Source organism: Amia ocellicauda, chromosome 16 (genome assembly GCF_036373705.1).
Source record: "Amia ocellicauda isolate fAmiCal2 chromosome 16, fAmiCal2.hap1, whole genome shotgun sequence".
Classification (NCBI taxonomy): domain Eukaryota; kingdom Metazoa; phylum Chordata; class Actinopteri; order Amiiformes; family Amiidae; genus Amia; species Amia ocellicauda.
The window spans coordinates 5,561,524-5,579,741 of NC_089865.1; the positions used below are offsets into that span (position 1 = coordinate 5,561,524).

Genomic DNA, 18,218 nt, shown 5'->3' on the forward strand with positions numbered 1-18,218 from the left:
GGACCTAAACAAATTACAATGTAATCAAGGTTTACGTCTTTTTGTACCTCTTTGCTGTGTATTGTTCAATCCGGGTTTCGCTGCATTGCTTTTCCTCTTGTGCTCCAAGGTCATATCGGTGTCAGCCTGTCTCAATTGGCCGAGCTGCAGGGATGAGATTCCCTGGGAAGGCCTGCCCTCATTATTTCACCTCGAATAACGAAGCCATGTTAACAGCTTCTGACATCAGCAATTTCCCAGCAGTTCAGAAAGGATCAGACTCTGCCGCTTCCTCCAGATCGCGAGCAGGGAGGTGGGGAGCAGTGTTGGTGCAAGGGAGGTGTGCAAACACACTTGCTGCATGATATCTTTAGTGGGTCACGGGGAGTGTGTCTGGCTCTCCTGATGAAGTGTCCTTGTACGGCTGACATTTTCCAGCGTCTGCGTCTCTATGAGGCAGACAAAAGACTAGAAATAGTGGGCGTGTTGTTCAGACAAAATATTTTACAGCTAAACAGGATTTCCTCATTGTATTGCTGGATTGCAGGGTGGTGGGGATGTGTCAGGGGTTTGTTACAGTTTAAAACACTGAAGTGGTGTTCAGTGTGAAGCCAATGGATTCAATATTTGCAGTTTAGGATATATACCATGAGTTGGTACAGAAAATACGAAAGAAGTGGGGTGGCAATGGAATAGCCTACATATATGTTATTTAACATATTGTTAAGTACTGTGCTCCAGCTGGTATGCTTGCACGTGGCTTTTTACTGCACTGTTTAGTACAGCATATGGCTATCAGTAGCGAATGTGGAAGACAAACCTCACCACATTGTTCTGTGGCTGCAAACCTGTATCGGCCTTTAGATGCTCTTCCAGATAGACAGGTCTTGCTGTCTGTGTGTTGTAGTCCAGGTAAGCTTTATCCAGTTACCTTGGTGTGAAGAAAGCCATTGGATGATGTGTGGAGAGTAATTTAAACACAATTCTGACATGTTTGTGTTCCCAGTGTTGTTTTTATTGGATACCAAGCTGTGTTTTACAACTTTAGCACTGGAAGTTGTAGGCCTATTTGTTGCAGCAAGCAGGGGGCCATGCATTAGTGAACAGCAAATGGTAAACCCTTTAGTGTCTGATCCCCCAGAGCTCATCAGTTTATAGTCTTTCTAATCTGCAGTGCATCAACCCTTAAATCTCCTTGGTTATAGTCCTGCACTGTAACATCACTAATACTAGAAGCATTTGCATACTGATTGTCTTAGAATATATGCACTTTTTCTCCAATGGCACTACATTTAGAAAATAAAAAAGTCAACTCAATTAAAGGATACAATGACAATTTCTGTAAAACTAAAATAATGTAATTGCTTTTTCTTCTCGCTTAAATAAATATGAATCACATTCACACAACGTTCCACGATGCCATACCATCTAGCTATGTTATCGTTTTCAGTTTTATTTGGGGAGGGACAGACAGTGATGTCTTGTAACAGCCTCACTGCACCATTGTGATGTATGCTGGCCACTGACACGATGACTCGAGGGAACGTGAGTGCTGCCTGCATGGTGTTGGTATTTTGACAACACTTGCTAAGGAGGTGTACTGTTGTCAAAATGCCCACCGGCCCCAAGCCCATTATGGTGAATCTGGAGGTGGCAACTTTAAGAAATGCAAAGTGTAAACATGATTATATGCTATAAAAAATCTCCTCTCATGTGATGCCCTCGACTGTAGTGCTGCAGTTGTCTAGACCTGTCCTCTTTACTGCTGAGAGGGGGGGGGCACACAGCAGATGTTTCACTGCTTCAGGTTTTAGTGTTTCAGACTGGATTGCTGGAATGAGATCTAGGCTGTATTAATTTGTAATTATGTAAAATGATGTGCATACTGTCTCATATAATTTCAGGTTCTCAAGTCCTGCTGAGAGAGAGCAATAGAAGTGAAGTCACTATTAATTGGTCAGCATACTAAGACTGTGCTCAAGGACTGTCAACATTGTTCCATTGTCACTGCTGTAGCATAAGAGCCATTAAAATATACATAGTGCAAATGTAGCAATAACTGCCACAGACAGGACGTTATTGAATACACTTGGATGGAAATGAATGTTTTATCTTGTTTGTTTGTTCGTTTTCTTTGTATCTGGGTATTTGTGGTCAAAGCTAAAAAATTCAAATGGTCAAGTGCTTCATTCGTGTAGTATAGTGGGCGGACATGTCCCGAGGAAGAATCCAGATACCTGCTGGAGGAGAGTGCTGTGAATGCACAGGTTTGAGTGCATTTACAGCAACAGCAGTTTGTGTTGCTGATTGAAAGGTCTGGCTCCGGGCAGGATCTGAACTGCTCACCTCAGCCGCCTGCCGTGCAGTACTGGGCAGCGAGGGAGTGGGAGTGGAGATGGTGGCAGATCCCTCTGTTGTTGGAAGTACTGTCAAGCAGAACCACGTTACCCTGAGGGTTTGACATTTGCAGGTCCTGGGCTTCCAACAGTGCCTGGTGTTTTTTAGTTTTGTTGGTTTTCCTAATGCAAAGGAAATTGAGATGTATCTGCAACACACTGATCCCAGTTTGTCAGCTGATAGCCCCTACAGGCTAGATTGAGAAAAGACATGCAGCAGACAGAATCATTAGTATTAATTAATTATTTAGCTGAACCTTTTTTTTCCCCTTTAACTTTTCTAAAAAAACCTGCCAAGAACAGTGAATGGTAAACCCGGTAGTGTTTGATCATCCCTAGATCATCCGCTTATAGCCAGAAGGGTGAAATGTTCACCGTCTCTTTTGACTGCTAAATAAGCATGTTATAATGAACTTACATAACCATACTTGTCAAGAATGAATGGCTTTTGCTTGCCTATTTTTATAACTGAATGCACTGTGTTCATGTTTCTCTGTTTCTTGTTTAACAATAATCATATGGCTCTAAAGTGATCCTGCTTCCTGATTTGCTCCCACTGATCAGATAGACTCTGACAGGCTTGGGTGTTTTGTAATTACTTTGGGTCCACATTGATCTGCAGCATCACAATGCAGAATTAATTGATTACATGAGCAAATTTCCACAGCTTCCTTTCCGATCTAACACAATTTAAATATGGAGAGAGAAGAATGGGCATAATTCCAAGAGGAAAAACTAATTGAATCGCACAGGAAGCACAATAACAGTCACCCACCACCTGTGACTGATTTGCTGGCACAGTAAAAGCATGATGAGGGCAAGATGCACAATAAAATCACCATTGCAAATGCATACAGTAACAGCCCTTTGAAGACTTTAAGTGGAAAAATAGGACGCTGCAACCATCTGTTTATTTCTTGATCGGGGAAGACTGATGCACATTTTCACAGCAGACAGCTTGTGCCAGTTAGGAGTTGCTGGAGAGACGTGGAGATGAAGCCAGGCAGCAGGCTGAGGCTAGCAGCTGACTGCACTGTGGCAGACGCACACTGCATGGCTGAGAGCGAGGGAGGGAGAGAGGGAGAGAGGGAGAGAGGGAAGGAGGGCTGCAGCAGGCAAACGGGCAGCCTGGAGCACTCCTGGCCAACAACCAAGTCTGGAGTGTGTGTATGTGACGGAGAGAGTGTGCAAGAGTCTGTCTGTCCGTCATAGATAATTAGTACGAAGGATACTGTATCGAAAGTGTTGTAATGCAGCGACAACAGAACCCTTTCAAATTCTGTCATGTAGACAAAGAACATGACGTTCTCCTAAAAAATTAGAACAATTACCGTGTGTCTTTAATTGCAGTGGGAATTCAATACTACACTCTTTATAGCTTTTGTTTTGGGATTGTCAGACCTATAATTACTGTCCTTAAGGCACAAAAGGAGCAGGGTTACAAATTGCTGTAGGTTTTAAATAGCTATGAATTTGAAAATAATCGGTACCGAGCGTGCGGATACACTTATTTTATTTAATAATAATAATAATAATCGTAATGGATTTTTATTTTGCAAAGGCAAAGAGGATGTTCTAAATGGAATATGAATCCAGCGTTTGTATGGGCTTAATGTTAAGAGACTGACCTGCCGTTTGCAAACGTACAGGCTTTATTGTACCATAGTGAAATTGAGGAAACGGGTCAGTGCCGTGTTGTAATCGTTCGGCCACACGATGGCACTGTCCCTCAGCGTGAGGAATATCCGGTGATCTATTCTTAATACGGCTCACAGAGGGTTCCAAAAATTGCACCCGAGCCCGGACAGAGTCCAGGTGATGCGGACGTGTCGGTATGGTGTCAGCAGGGCTGCCCTCGCCACACGCTCATTGAGCAGCCACGCAACCCCAAGACAAGGAAGGTTGAGCAGCCTCTGCCTGTGCACCTCACTAGGGCTGAGGACAGTGCTGTGGAGCTGTGGTGTGCAAATGGTATATACACGTTGTCTTCGTTCCTGTAGTACACACAAGTACTTTTAAAGGTAAACTACAGATTTCCGTAGTTTTTAGTGGCTTCCTGTACACGTGCTCCCATTGTCTGTCATTTGTTTTAAAGAAAGGCACATTTACCCACAATCCTTTGCTCTGGCTTTTTGCATTTTGAATGTTGGAATGATTTAAAAGGTTTTGATAAACACAGACGGTCATTTAAGATATTCTAAGACATATTTTGTTAAACATGTTTACATAGTTGCAGAATATGTTTACATTTCTTAATCTGGCTTTGGATGTATACCTCAGAGTTAGAGAAATACATCAGCTCTTGTAGTAAATGTTACTTGGATGGTCAATATTAATAATATTCTGCTGTCAGTTCTTCAATTAAATTTCACTCACACATGATGCTTTGTGTTTTTTTGTAGGTGGCTTTACTGGGTATGGACATTTTATCTGCCTTAGTGACCAGACTACAAGAGCGCTTTAGACATCAGATCAACACAGGTAACAGTTCCTCTCGCTCATCACCTGCACTACAGTGTGCTGGTATTTTGTGTCTGGTTCATATGTTCATGTTCATTTTTCTTGACAATTTTAATACAAACTGAAAGCCACAAGGACATACGGTCGATTTTAAACATCGTTCACCGTGCACGTCTCCCTGAGAAGGTGTGTTTGGCGCTAGACAGGCCTGGTGCAATGCAAGCTCTTACTGCGCTGATGTGTCCTTTTGTTCTGCCTCTGCCCTCAGTTCTGCCCAGTTTAATAGACCGGCTGGGGGACTCCAAAGACCAGGTCCGAGAACAGGACCAGGCCCTGCTGTTGAAGATTATGGAGCAGGCTGCCAACCCACAGGCAAGTACCACACCTCCTCCTGCAGGCCGTCCACTCATTTACAGGCCGTTATTTAAAACAGGACAGGAAACTCAGCTGATTGCTCTTATTTATTTTCTTAAGCCGTTAAATAAATGTGCATTGCTTATATATCTTAAGTGGTGTTCCTGTGTAACCGTGCTGTGCAGGCAGCGACAGTCAGTATCTCAGTGCATTGCTGTAAAACTCTATGCATCTCTACATGCCTGTGTAAAACATCACACGCGTGTCTCTGGATGTTCCTGCAGTACGTATGGGACCGCATGCTGGCAGGCTTCAAACACAAGAATAACCGAACCAGAGAAGGGGTCTGTCTTTGCCTTATTGCCACGCTAAACACGTAAGTGAATCGAAAGCACCCTCCGTTTTACCACTAGGAGAACAAAAACATGATTTATTTTTCTTGGAGATGTTTGTATCATGAGGCTATGAATTCCTACCAGATGTTTTTCTGTACAGAATGTCTTAAATCTGGATTGATTTATTTTTGATTGATGTTTGACCTCCATTAGATTTGCTCATATCCCATGTTAAATGAAAGTGTAAAACATCTAAATTATATTATGTGTTAATTACATTTCAATATTAAAGTATGTGTTATCAATGTTAATGGATTTTTATTTTATTTATTTATTTATTGCTTTATAGGTATGGAGCTCAAGGTTTAACCCTTAGCAAAATAGTTCCCCATATATGTAACCTTTTAGGAGATCCAACCAGTCAGGTAAGTGCTTCTCTTTCACATGTATGTTTATGCTGTGCTTGTATATGTGTGTGTGGGTATATAATATATAAATACTAACACACACTCACATTTTATTTTATGCAGCCCATCACAGAAACTGAACTATAATGTTATAATGTAAAAATAAGCAGGTCTCGATGATTTATTCCTCCCAGGCTCACAGAGCCCTCTGCTGGTGAACAGGAGAACTGCACTCCTGTTTTAGGCCAATCTGTTGGTTGAGTTTCTCTTTGGATTTTCTTATATTTATAGGATATTAGTGAAGAAATTAAATGTACGGCTACATAGGAGAACATCCTGTTGCAGCTGGCAAGAACAGGATAGAAAGGCAGCGCACACCCTGGTAAAGATCTGCCACATTTCTGCCAACGCAGGAACTTTCTGCAGGAAAGAGGGTGTGCCGTGTCTTCTCAGCACAAAGCTATTGACACAAAAACTAATCCCAGCTTCTCTGATTGAGTTTAATTCCCATTTTGTAAGCAACGTCTTATCTTATTGGTCCAGCTGAAGTATAGTTGTTTGTGTTGTATGAAACTGATATATATCCAGTTAAATGCTTCCCCCTTGTGGCGAGTCTGGTATTGACAGGAAATAGTGTTGAAGATTGAGAAAGGTAAACTGGAAATTGACCATTTTTCAACTTTTGTGAAAATAGTTTTGATATGGAAATAAATTAATGGACTGGGCTTTGTAGTGCCAGAGTATCTCTAACAAACATCCGACCCTCCAGGATTGTTACAGAAATTATGGGTGACATTCAGGAAAAGAGTCCAGCATCCAAAAGATCCAGAGGAGCCAAATGCCTTCAGCTCGTTTGTAGCCTTCCTTATGTTTCTGTGATTTCTCAATAATTTTACTGATGATGAGACTAAATGGAAGAGGAATGCAACCCTTCTTCTGTGTTGAACTGACCTCAGCTCTGATCTGTGTTTGTGTTTGTCTGCGCAGGTTCGAGACAGCGCGATGAACTGCCTCGTGGAAATCTACAGACACGTGGGAGAGCGAGTGCGAGCGGATCTCAGCAAGAAAGGATTGCCTCAGTCACGGTGCGTTGTGGCCCCAGGTTCGCCACCACGTCAACGGAGTGGGCATTTAGACATGTAGCGTCTCTGTGCGCCCTTTATTTCTTGCTCGTGTTTTTCATGCTTTCACAGACAGAAAACCCAAACCGAAACTCTCGTGAAAGGTTATGTGGAGTTAATATATTTCCATCTTAGACTATTTGCATAATTTCTTTGAGTTCAGTTTCCAGAATCTTCACTGCAGTGTATAAATGTGTGTGTAGAAGTATGTCATCAATCTTAACTTCAAAAAGTTTAATAACGCAGTACAGAAAACATAAGCTGGGTAACGGTGATGCAGAACATCTTGCACTGGAAATTCACTCAGTATTTGTAGCCTGTTGGGTAATCTGTACCATCTGATAAGCTATGGCTGCTGAGGATAACTGGTGCTTTTAGACTTTATTGAATTATTCCATAGTTTCTACAAATTTAATTCAATCAGCCTTCATGCCAAATTCTCTCCCTTTCATACGGGACAGCTGGCTCCAGCTAAGGTGCTTGTTTTCCAGGTAAAATTTAATTTTGTAGCCACACATGGTTGCTGCAAGCCTTGATCGGCCTTGTAAAAAAAATCTCTGTGGATATAGAGTTCCTTTTCAATACATTGCATTGTGAAACTGTCAGTTGTTGATCTGTCATGCGGTATCCAATTTGAAAAGCAAAAGTAACCCTGGAAATATTCCCTTCAGTTCTTATTCAGTTACTCTGGAGTAACTCAAAGGAGTTTTGCTCAAAGCAGTCATTTTCTGAGTGTTAGGATTGTCTTAGGAAAGGGACATCTGCATGATTTACCTTCTGATCAATAAACTGAACGCTGGAGGCATTTCAAACATCTGTTCTTTTGAACTCCCCCGAGACTTGATTTCTTATTAGACTCGCAGCCCCACGAAGCGAGATTGCAATCAACGCTGAACAAAACGGAAGAAGGATGTTCGAAACCACATTCATACGAAACTAATCTTTTCATAAGATCATATAACGAAACATTATATCATTAACTGCCTAATGCGACTGAAGTTAACTATTTCATGTTTAGAACTTCTTCTTTGAATATAGATCTGGATTTCATTTTGAATGAAATTAGGCCTTTTCTTCGCCAAAACTACTAGAAAATCTGTCACTGTCCACAAGTGATTACAATTAAAATGTGAAGCCAAATTGCTTTTATGTCAAGTGAAGTATTTTTTTTCTAGCAAACTCCCAACATTAATGTATGCTTATGCAGCACTTGATGTATAATACCCACAACTGCTTTCATTCAGTTGCGTTTCATGGCCAACAGCGCATCAGTTTGAACAATAATTGCCCCTGGATGTTTTCCCTCATTGATCTCAATTACATAAATTGCACACCTTGTCCAAACTGGTTTCTCAGACTTGAGTAAAGAGAAGTCTGCCCCTCAGGTGCAAAATATAAAACCATTCCACATAGTTTCCCCCGTTATTTTGAATGTTTTTGTTTGCAGATTTAATAATTTTTTACCATCCTAAAAATTGTCAAGGGCCCCAGTCTATGTGTGTGTGTGTGTGGGCAGGGCAGGGTAAAAATCCTCTCTTTTCAAGTGTATTTAAGGATTTAAAATTCAGAGTTGCTTTCAGTGACTTACACTATACAGCCCTGCTCATTTACAATTGTGATTTACAGTTTAATATTCTCGGGGAACATAGAGGAGGATTAAGCAGAGAACGCAGTTGTTTCAGATGTGAGGGCTGTGGCTCAACCAGTGGCCTTCCCGATTGGTTCTTAAGTTTCCTTCCCCCCCAGCTCAGCCTCCCGAAGACTGGCAACAAAGCCCGAGGAGCGTTGCCCCCACAGTTCTCCTGTCGGTGGAAACCATCACTGCCAGCTTAAGACATTTTTTATCTGGGTCTTTAGTGATAAAAATACTTTCACATTGGGGTATTGGCTGATTAAAATGCAAAGCAGCAGAGCCAGGGTTCTTTAGGATTAGGAGAAACATAATTCTTTCCCCCTTATAAAACAGCCTTGCTTATTATCTGGCGGGGGGGGGGGGCATCCAAAATACTTGGTATATATAGATTTCCCTTTTAATTGTCTTTATGGATCTTATTTATATCGTGCATCTGAGCTCATACAGAAAGATATCGCACATTTGGAACTGTGATAGTGTCGTTAATTGGTCTGAGAATAGATTAATTAAATCAGTATATTTCTTCCAAATGCTTCAGAGAAGGATGTACGACACGCAGAGACAGGATTCTTACCTGTCATTGACGTTGCAGGTTTTGAGAAACTTTCCGCAGTGCTAAAGTAGCATTGATGGTCTGCCAATTATTGTATGAATGGTTCATTTTTATTTATCTTGTACGTGAGCTGTGATGTCGATAGACTGAATGGTTAAAGATCTTCCTGCTCTTCAGTTAATGATAATTTTACTCTTTAAAAAGAAAGTACTAGAGTCCAAGGTTTATACGTTACAACATAATTCCCATTTCAGTGTTGCTTTGAAGAGTTAGGTCCTAGTATTTGTTATTTGTCCTTTCCTGCTTTGTATAGTATACCAGTGTTGTGTCCTGGAAGAAATCTTGGTATTATCTTATTGATTTACTGGATTTTCTTCTTCTTTTCCAGATTGAATGTAATTTTTAACAAGTTTGATGAAGTTCAAAAATCTGGGAACATGATCCTGTCCTCTGCCTCTGGTAAGTAAAGTTGAGCACTTTATTGTAGAGCTGTTTGCCCATCATGCCCTTCACCTGTTCCGAAGTGCTACAGAGAACTGGCACTGTTTCAGAAGAAATGCAATCAAAGGTTTTTAATGTTGACTTCGTGGAGAGAGTGAAAACTGTTGTCTTGCTATGTATGAGACTGTGATGTCTCTGTATCTAGAAGTGGCCAAACGAATCCTGATGGACACAGAAATACTATTTAACTTTAAAAAAACGAAAAGAAAAGTGCAGTATGTGTGGTTGCAGGCTTTAAGGCAGGGTACCCAGACAAAGATCTCTTGGAATTGAATATAAAAAGAAACGGTACTGTAGCCAAAAACGAGATCTTTCTCCCCCTTCAGAAAGCAAATGACATGGTAAACACTCTCACTGCCACTCAAAATAACTCAAACGAGAAAAAGATAGTCCTCGCAACTTTTTATTCTCCTACTTTATATTCGAGACACAGCTAAATATAGTATAGCTGTGCCATCTAGAAATAAAGTGAAAATGCAGAGTTCCCTCTTCTGTCTGAAGACATTCAGTGTTTGTGGGGGGCAGAAAAGGGGGGTGCACTCTATAAAACTTGGCTCCTCTGTGAAACGTATTTGTAAATAGGCCAGCAGCAGCAGCAGGGTGAAAAAACAAACCCAAAGATTTCAAGGCCAGCTCCCTCTCCCTCATTAGAAACCTGCATGCTTCACTGGGACATTGTGCCTTCGTGGCAGGCGAGTGACGGGCTGACAGCTCCCCGTGTTTTGAAGGTACTCCACGGGAAGCCGCAGTATCCTTCGCTAAAGATGTCACAATCCATCACTATAGCGTGTGCAGGGAAAAGAGAGGATATTCATAGTGTAACCACAAACTCCTGGAATAATTGCTGAAAGTGCCTTGGTGGCAGTAATGCATGTATGTGTAGGTAACATGATCCGATGTGTGTGTTTTGTTTTTGTGTGCACAAAGCATATTAAATTACAAGAACTTCCCAAGAACAAATGATAAGAGAATGGGCTTTTTAATCTTTATAAACAATTGTTATACTTTATATTACATAAAAGCAGAAACACTCACTAGAATATTCTAATTATTATTACTATTACTCTTCTGCTACGTCTAGATTTAAGAAAGAAAGAATCAAAGACGAGACAAATTACTTGGAAAAGACTAGGTTGGGATAACATTTCAAGCCTGTAAATAAGCAAAGGCAAAAGAAGTTGGACACAGCTTTCAGAGTGCTTAATTGCTCTTGATCCTTTGTGACAGTCATAAAACATTGGCCTTTAAAGATGGAGATTTACTCTGAAGTTGTTCATGTAAACATGTTACTAGCCAAGACATCTGAATGCTTCAGTTTCCTATTTGTTTTCCATTTTCTGTAAGCTGTTACTTACACCACCTTGATGAGTTCAGTTTTGTAAAGTGAATTCGAGTTTGAAAATGACTGAAATCATCTTTATCTTTTTTCTTTGCAGTTTGTAGTAGTTTCCAACAGTGTTAACCTGTATTAAGTGCCCCAAAGTGAAGTATTTTCAGTATTATTATTTTGTGGGGGGATTTTATGGTGTCTGTGACCCACGCACCGTATCGCTCCTGTAGTATTTTTTGGAGGGAGGAGCATGTTTGTTGCACACGGGAACAGCCAGCTGAATCTGGGGGAAGGGACAGCAGGGCTGTGGAGATAAAACAATGCAGTAATTGCTAACTGGGGCAACATTCCTCTTGCCTCAGGGTTATTGATATATATTTATTAAAATGATTTCACATGTACTGGCTTCTCGAAACCAGAATGCTGACAGAACCCCAATATCTCAGTATGTGCTGTTTTCAGTTCTGTTTCACCACACTTTGTCATATAGAACTGTCCAACGTGTCCAAAGAAACCTTTTACTTGCTTCATCTTTTTTATTGATATAAATAATACCATACAGGAATCTGGAACTGGACTTGCAGGTCTTCAAATATATGTACCATCCAGACATGTACCGGCTGAACTTGTATTACAGTATGATATGGTCGTGTGAAATGAATATGCATTTGAGTAACAGCCGACACTGAACAGACACATACAGAACTGAAGAAATCATTGCTGTTGCACATCCTAATTTCACAGTTTTGAGATGAGTCAGAAAGCATCGACAGCTCCTCGGGTTTCTGGGCTGTATGTGACAGAAACAGAATATAAGCGTGAGACAGTATACTACAGTCCTGTCAGGTTTTACCTAGCATTGGAGAAACATGAAACGGTTCTCTGTCATGCATCCCATTTTATGCGGAAAACAATAGGTGGTGTAGACAGTCAGACACAGTTTAATCAGAGGCGCAGAAAAATTGTTTCTCCCCGCAGTCCTCCAAAATACAAAATAAAACCACTAATGTGGCACTATGAAGTTAATTTCTTTCTACCCATAGCTGCCTCAGCAACCAGGAAAGAGCAAACTTTCATGTCACAGCTGCTGGGCGAGGGATTAAGAAAATATTCCTTTGTCAGCAGTGGTCTTCCTTCCTGTGTAACCGAAAGGTTAATAATACGCACTGATACACAAACAGAGTAAAAGCCGCGGCTCACGTTATCAACTGACCCAGTTCTGCATACCTGATTCCTGCGGAAGGAATGCCAGCTGTCTTATGAGTTGAGAACGGGCTGACACCGAGGGATTTCCATCGGTGCTGTGCAGGAGGCAGAGGAGCCGCGAGAAGCAAGAGGGAGCTGCAGGCTTTTATTTTGGAGAAGGGTGGCAGTTGTCGTCTGTGAGGTCACAAGACTAGTTTAGAGATGGGGGGGGGGGGGGGCAGCGTTGGCTCGGAGATACTGAGGGAGCACGATCTACGTCTCCTCACTCTCTAATTTGTGTGTAGAAGGAGTACTCTCACTATGACTGTTGGGGAAGGTAAGCTTATTAAAGAAAAGACAGCCATTTTTTGTCAAGGGCACGTTTGTTTGGGACTCAGGGGAAATAATGTTTGCTTTTCCCTTAGTGAATGGTGTATGGACGTGTTATTAATTTGGCAGGAGAGTTTAGTGTTTTGATATAAAGAAAACGTTAACTCTGTTATTGTTGCTGTCTTTTCCATTATTTTTTTTACATTGCTCATATAATTGCGCTATGGGTATTGTTACAAATGAATTGAAGCTGATGTCGGCTAGAAGGCTTTACACTGATAAGCTGCATATTTTAGGGATGTACATGTTTAAAACTGTTAAACTGTTCAACTTTGAACATGTTAAATGTTGTGGGTTGTTTAAAGGTTTCTTTTTATTCCAATACAAACGTGCATTAGATCATATTCTCTCAGAACAATAGTTTGAAATGTGATCACTATAAATAATGTCTTTGTTTGTTGATCAAACATGTGACATTTTAAACTGGGTGGTAATGGTGAGTTATACTGTCTGCTGCGTTTCAGTGTTACTTAGTGACCTGTGCTCCGGTGACTTGTGTCCTGTTTTGGAAAAGTCAGTGTTTTGTTAATGGGATGACGTTTACAGTGTTTTTCAGGGTCAGGTTTATAAGAGAATGTTTGTTCTGTTTGCTGAATTTGAGAGTTTTAATCTTTCCAGAGAATGAAATTAATAGTGTTGTGAAGGCAGACAGATATTATATAAAGACCTTGTCAGTACAGTGACCATATATTTGACCAAATATAATCACAAATAGTAACTTTAAGCAAAAATGTATTTCTTTTTTGGTTTATGGACCGTAATAATAATCATAAAATCATCTCGTGTCATCTCATCTACATTTCAGATGTTTCAGTTTATTTGGTGTTTTGGTATCTGGGGTTTTCAGGTAGTGCCTTTCTTGACCTAAAGAACCTGCTTGCTTATTGTGTGTAGGGTTGCCTTTAAATATATGGCATACATAAAAAGGAAATCAGACCATTCATTGCCTGAAGCCTGTACAGCAAAGGGGGTTTTGTGTTATTGAATATTTGTTTCAGTGCAGCTGCCTGTTAATATTTTTCTGCCAGCAGACATTGTTTGTAAGTGTTGAAGCCCACGTCTCTGATGTTGACCACACAGTGCTGATTGATCAGATCCCCTGTGTGTGCTGGGGACCCCCCCCCCCCCCGAAATGAGCAGAATTGAATTATTTATTTTTTTCACTGAAGCCAGACAACAGTGTTGATTATTCAGTGCAAGTTAGCAATATGTTTTTTGAAGACCTTTCAATACTTTGTCTGTCTCTCTCACCTCAAATTGTACACTGATAAGGAACTTCCTAGAACCACACATAATTAAATAATTTGCTCTTGTTTTGCCAATATTATACCTACACTGGTTACTCTAGCCTATTGCCTAATCTCAAAAAACATTGATCTTATTTCGCTGCGTAATTTGTACAGTTCATTTGTCTTTTATGTCATATTATATGAGAGTGAATTGGAGTTTGGAAATTAAAAGCTGTCTGTGAGTAGTAGGGATCTACAATGTTCACCAAGGCCAGGTGCCAAGTAGCCTAATTGCTGAGTCAAATAATTATTGGTCAGGAGTCCACAACTGCAAAAGAACAGCCTTCTTGAACATGTGGCATAATATTAAAAAAAACAGTTTGTCACAGAGGAAAAAGAGAAGCACAGAAGGGATTTAAAATGCTAGTGTAATTGATTACCTTCTCATTCTTACTTTGTCATTATTAAGACAATAATTGAAATTAGTTGAGTCCCAGTGGAAACATCCTCATTTTGTTGGTGTGTGTGTGTGTGTGTATATACACACACACACACACACATACATACATACATACATACATACATGAGCAAGAACAGTTCCAGTTTTTTTTTTGTGAGAGAAGGTAATGCATTTATTAGTTACATTCCTTCAAAACAGTCTTGTGCATCAACATAGAAAAAAGCCTTTGATGTTATAACTCCACTGCAATGAGGCAGTAGGATGTAGGTGTTGGTAACCAGACCTGGGGAAAGCATTCATTTCAAATATTGAAATATTTAATATTAAAATTATTAAATATAAGTAAATTATCTGGGATCTGTACATTCATTTATAAATAATTGAAACACATTTAATAATCTGAGGTCATATATTTATAGATATGGAAGTACTTTGACATGTGATGAAATATTTAACCGCCTTTTGAGTGATTGAAAGGTTTGGGATCAATGGGTTTTCCAGGTCTGGTGCTCAATGGTCACCTCTTCATAGCATCACGAGAGCTGACTCTGGATCGATGAGTCATCGTGAGATGAGAGCTGTTATAATGACAGATGTTCACTCCCACCACTGGAATCTGAGAAATCAATACTCCTGCAGCTGCCTGACACAACGGTCCCAGCGGTCTTACACATTATGTGTAAGAGTGTCATGGTCGCCAATACAGCCTTTTTGCTTGATGTGCAGCTCTTGAATACTGGCTTGTACTCAGTGTCGTAGGTACTGCCGGGTAAACGCAAAAACACATACGTGGGAATGTCTTGGATCTGAGACTCAGAGACTGGAAAGTACACATTGAGTGGAGCTCTGTTCACATGGGTGCTTTGTTTGTTGTCAATACTTATTTCCTGCTTTTAAACAACATTATATATGTAATATAATACGTTACGGGTGCATTTTTAAATCCTCCTCAATGATCGCTTTTTCTTAGGTTTTCTGGTGGACGTGCAAGAAAGAAACATCATGTGAAAGCTGCTTTTGTCCGCTTCCCAACAACTCAATTAAGGTATACTGTGTGTGCCCTGAATAGCCTGCTGACCATGTGACTTCACAATTATGAATGGACCCCTTTTAAGGGGCTCTGAATAGATGGGCAACATGCCTTGTGCCAGGGCAGGGTTGAGTTTCAGTTTGTGGTGTCAATGTTTCGTACAAATGGGTCACTGCAAGCAGAAAATACAGCACACTTTTATTGTCCTCTGAGAACCTGGGCTCCTAGCGTGAACTTTCTCATCACTTCAGCATGAATCGCCTTTTGTTATATTTGAAAGATTAAAGCAAAAGACTGAAGGAGACAAAAGTTTTTCTGCTTTTCGGTTACTGTCCAAAGATGATGATGATGATGATGGTTTTTTTTTTAAATTATAAACTCCTGATTTGGAATCTGCAATTATTAACCAACTCGTCTCGCACGTACGCACGGTGTCCAGTATGAGGGAGAGTCCTCTCAAGTGTACACAGGGCACTGTGGGCATCGCTGTGTGACCTCACCAGTGACAGGCATGGCTCTCCAGCATGTAGCAAGGCTGGGAAACTCATCTGACTCGGACAATTGTGCTCCAGCACATGTTGAATCATGTGCGCGGTCACTCTGACATGGCCCAGATTCAGTCCATCATCTGAGAGTTTCAAGCTGAAGAGGTTGCAGTGGCCTAATTTATATCTTCTCCTAGTTTTGAACAGTCAGTCCTGGGCTCACGTGCCTGTCGTCCTAATGTGTGTCGCGGCTATGTCTTTATAGCAGTGGCACTTCAGTGTACAAGCAGTGACAAGTGCAGCAGTGTCTCTCTGCTGTCTGCATCATCAGCCGTGTTTTGGAAAATGCTGTGTCTGTCTTTCCTGCACAGTTCTTGTGTGTCGTCTCTCTCTATTTGCACTTCTGATGGAATCAGCTTCTGGAAATGGGTCACTGCTTGTCAAAAGACTGTAGGTGTTGCATAATAGTCAATCTTTTTGTATCATAAGATGAAACATTTGGTTATTTTGATTTACTTGTAGGAATAAATTAAGAAACCAGTTGAGGACTTACAAAAAGCTCCTTTAGCGATTTAAATAATTCATTGCATGTGCCCAAGTTGATGGCATTGTCACTGCAGCATGAAAACACAGTATTGAAATACCCTGCTGGGATAGTTTTGTGAAATTTAATTCCAGATTTATTTTTATTTTGCTCCTTGAGTGGAGGAAATTTAAGTTGAAACATAAATGTACATAATCCTGTCCATGGTATCAGGTTTCACTTCTCTGATTCATTACGGGGCACAGCTGAGGAGCCCAGCACCCCCCGGGACGGGGATCGAGTTCCCTGGTTCAGGCCTGCTCTTAGAGTCTGATCCATCCAGCTGTTGTCTTTCTGCCGTGATATGTTTATATGAGTATGGATTTACACACTCGAAGGAAGGGTTTAATTTTCACTTGTACTAATGAAGTCCCGTTGAAAAGCTTAGTCCACGTTGACCTCGCATCAGTGCTTGGTGTAGTTAAATGTGCAGAAGACACAAGAACCATAGATGGAGTAGCAAACATCAACATCAACGTGTAATGGCAGCAAAGTACTCTGCCATGCAGTTCACCTTCAGAAATGGCTGCTACATATTTCTGTATTCAGTGTTTTCATGAACTCTAGTTTGCAGAAAATTAAGAATTTGTAAAAATTCAATAGGCACTTGATTTTCTTAAGTGTTCTTTCTTTCTTCTTCTTGTGTTTAACTGGTAGTTCGATGTATACATGTAGAGGTCAGGAAATGAGAGAATTTACACATTCGCAGAAGTAAGGTCAACAGTTGTGTATGTGGAGTTCACTGTCAAAATAAGTTTGGGGGAAAAGTCTGACGTTTCCAGGTGGTATTCTGTAAACTCGCTCTCAATATTCTGCTGTGTGTTTCTGAAAGTGTAGGTCCATGAGGATAGGATATATGCTAATTTCAGCAGTTTGATTGCTTAGCTATCAGTGAATGCCAATACTTCTCTTTTATGTGCACTTTCACTTTTATGTGTGTTCTCCACAGCCCAATTATTTATGCCAAATTAGTATATATGTGATGCAATGTTTACAGTGGAATGGTCACCAGAAGTAACTCGGAGAGCTGTGAAATTGCTTTAATTATAGCCTGGGGTACGGGCTGATTAACAGAGACGTGCAGCTCATAGAAACCTGCAGCAAAGAGAAGGATCAGAATTCTGTGATGTGACGAAACCGCAAAACAATGCTTTTATTTTATTATTATTATTATTATTTTTTAACATAATGCCATGTTTAGAAAACACAGCTGAGGAATTTGAATGGGTGAATTTGAATGCTAGCATTACATAACACTGGCGACCTCAGACAGGCCAGCTTCAGTCCTCGGCATCGTGTTTTGCAGGCTTTTTCAAACTGCGTATCTTGGTTACAGTAATAAGGGGTTTGAGAGAGCAGCAAAGGACATTAATAACCATGCAGTTCGTCTCGGTGTCAAGAAAGCAGAGCAGTGCAGGAAAGTCTCTGATCCGTGTTCTTAATTTTTGGCTGCAGGAGTGTTGTGAAAAAGAACAAATGTCTCGCAGATTTAAGCATGTTTGGGAGAAAAGCATAATGTATCAGTCTTACATATTGCTTCCAGGAAGAAAGACTTATGACTTGGCATGAGTTACAGTGTTGACTAAGAACGCGTGAGTGTGGTGGATTGTTTCACAGAGCTACTCTCTGTATTTTAAGCAACTATTTAAGTAAGCACAGCTTGATATATCTGTAGAATAATTTTTCATGTAATCAATCCTCCTTGTGAAAAGTATAGGAGGTCTTTGTGGTTACACAAATGTATATATTTGATGTGATTTGTTAACACTGTATAAATAATATATATA

General features: G+C 40.5%; 1 protein-coding gene and 1 non-coding gene across 9 annotated transcripts in view; one reads left to right on the top strand and one right to left on the bottom strand.

Annotated features, from left to right (window-relative positions):
- Positions 1–18,218, top strand: part of clasp1a (cytoplasmic linker associated protein 1a) — an 89,305-nt gene that overhangs the window by 17,467 nt on the left and 53,620 nt on the right. For 7 of the 8 annotated variants that reach the window (XM_066687289.1, XM_066687291.1, XM_066687288.1 and 4 more), the window contains exons 3-8: positions 4,778–4,856; positions 5,104–5,207; positions 5,474–5,565; positions 5,874–5,949; positions 6,919–7,016; positions 9,627–9,697. In XM_066687289.1, the coding sequence (XP_066543386.1) occupies positions 4,778–4,856; positions 5,104–5,207; positions 5,474–5,565; positions 5,874–5,949; positions 6,919–7,016; positions 9,627–9,697 (520 nt within the window). Of the gene's footprint in view, positions 1–4,777; positions 4,857–5,103; positions 5,208–5,473; positions 5,566–5,873; positions 5,950–6,918; positions 7,017–9,626; positions 9,698–12,494; positions 12,592–18,218 lie in introns of those variants that run through there. The other variant, XM_066687295.1, reaches the window with a different exon arrangement.
- On the bottom strand, positions 4,153–4,278 carry LOC136712034 (U4atac minor spliceosomal RNA). Its single transcript, XR_010804805.1, has one exon. It is a non-coding gene; the product is annotated as a U4atac minor spliceosomal RNA (small nuclear RNA).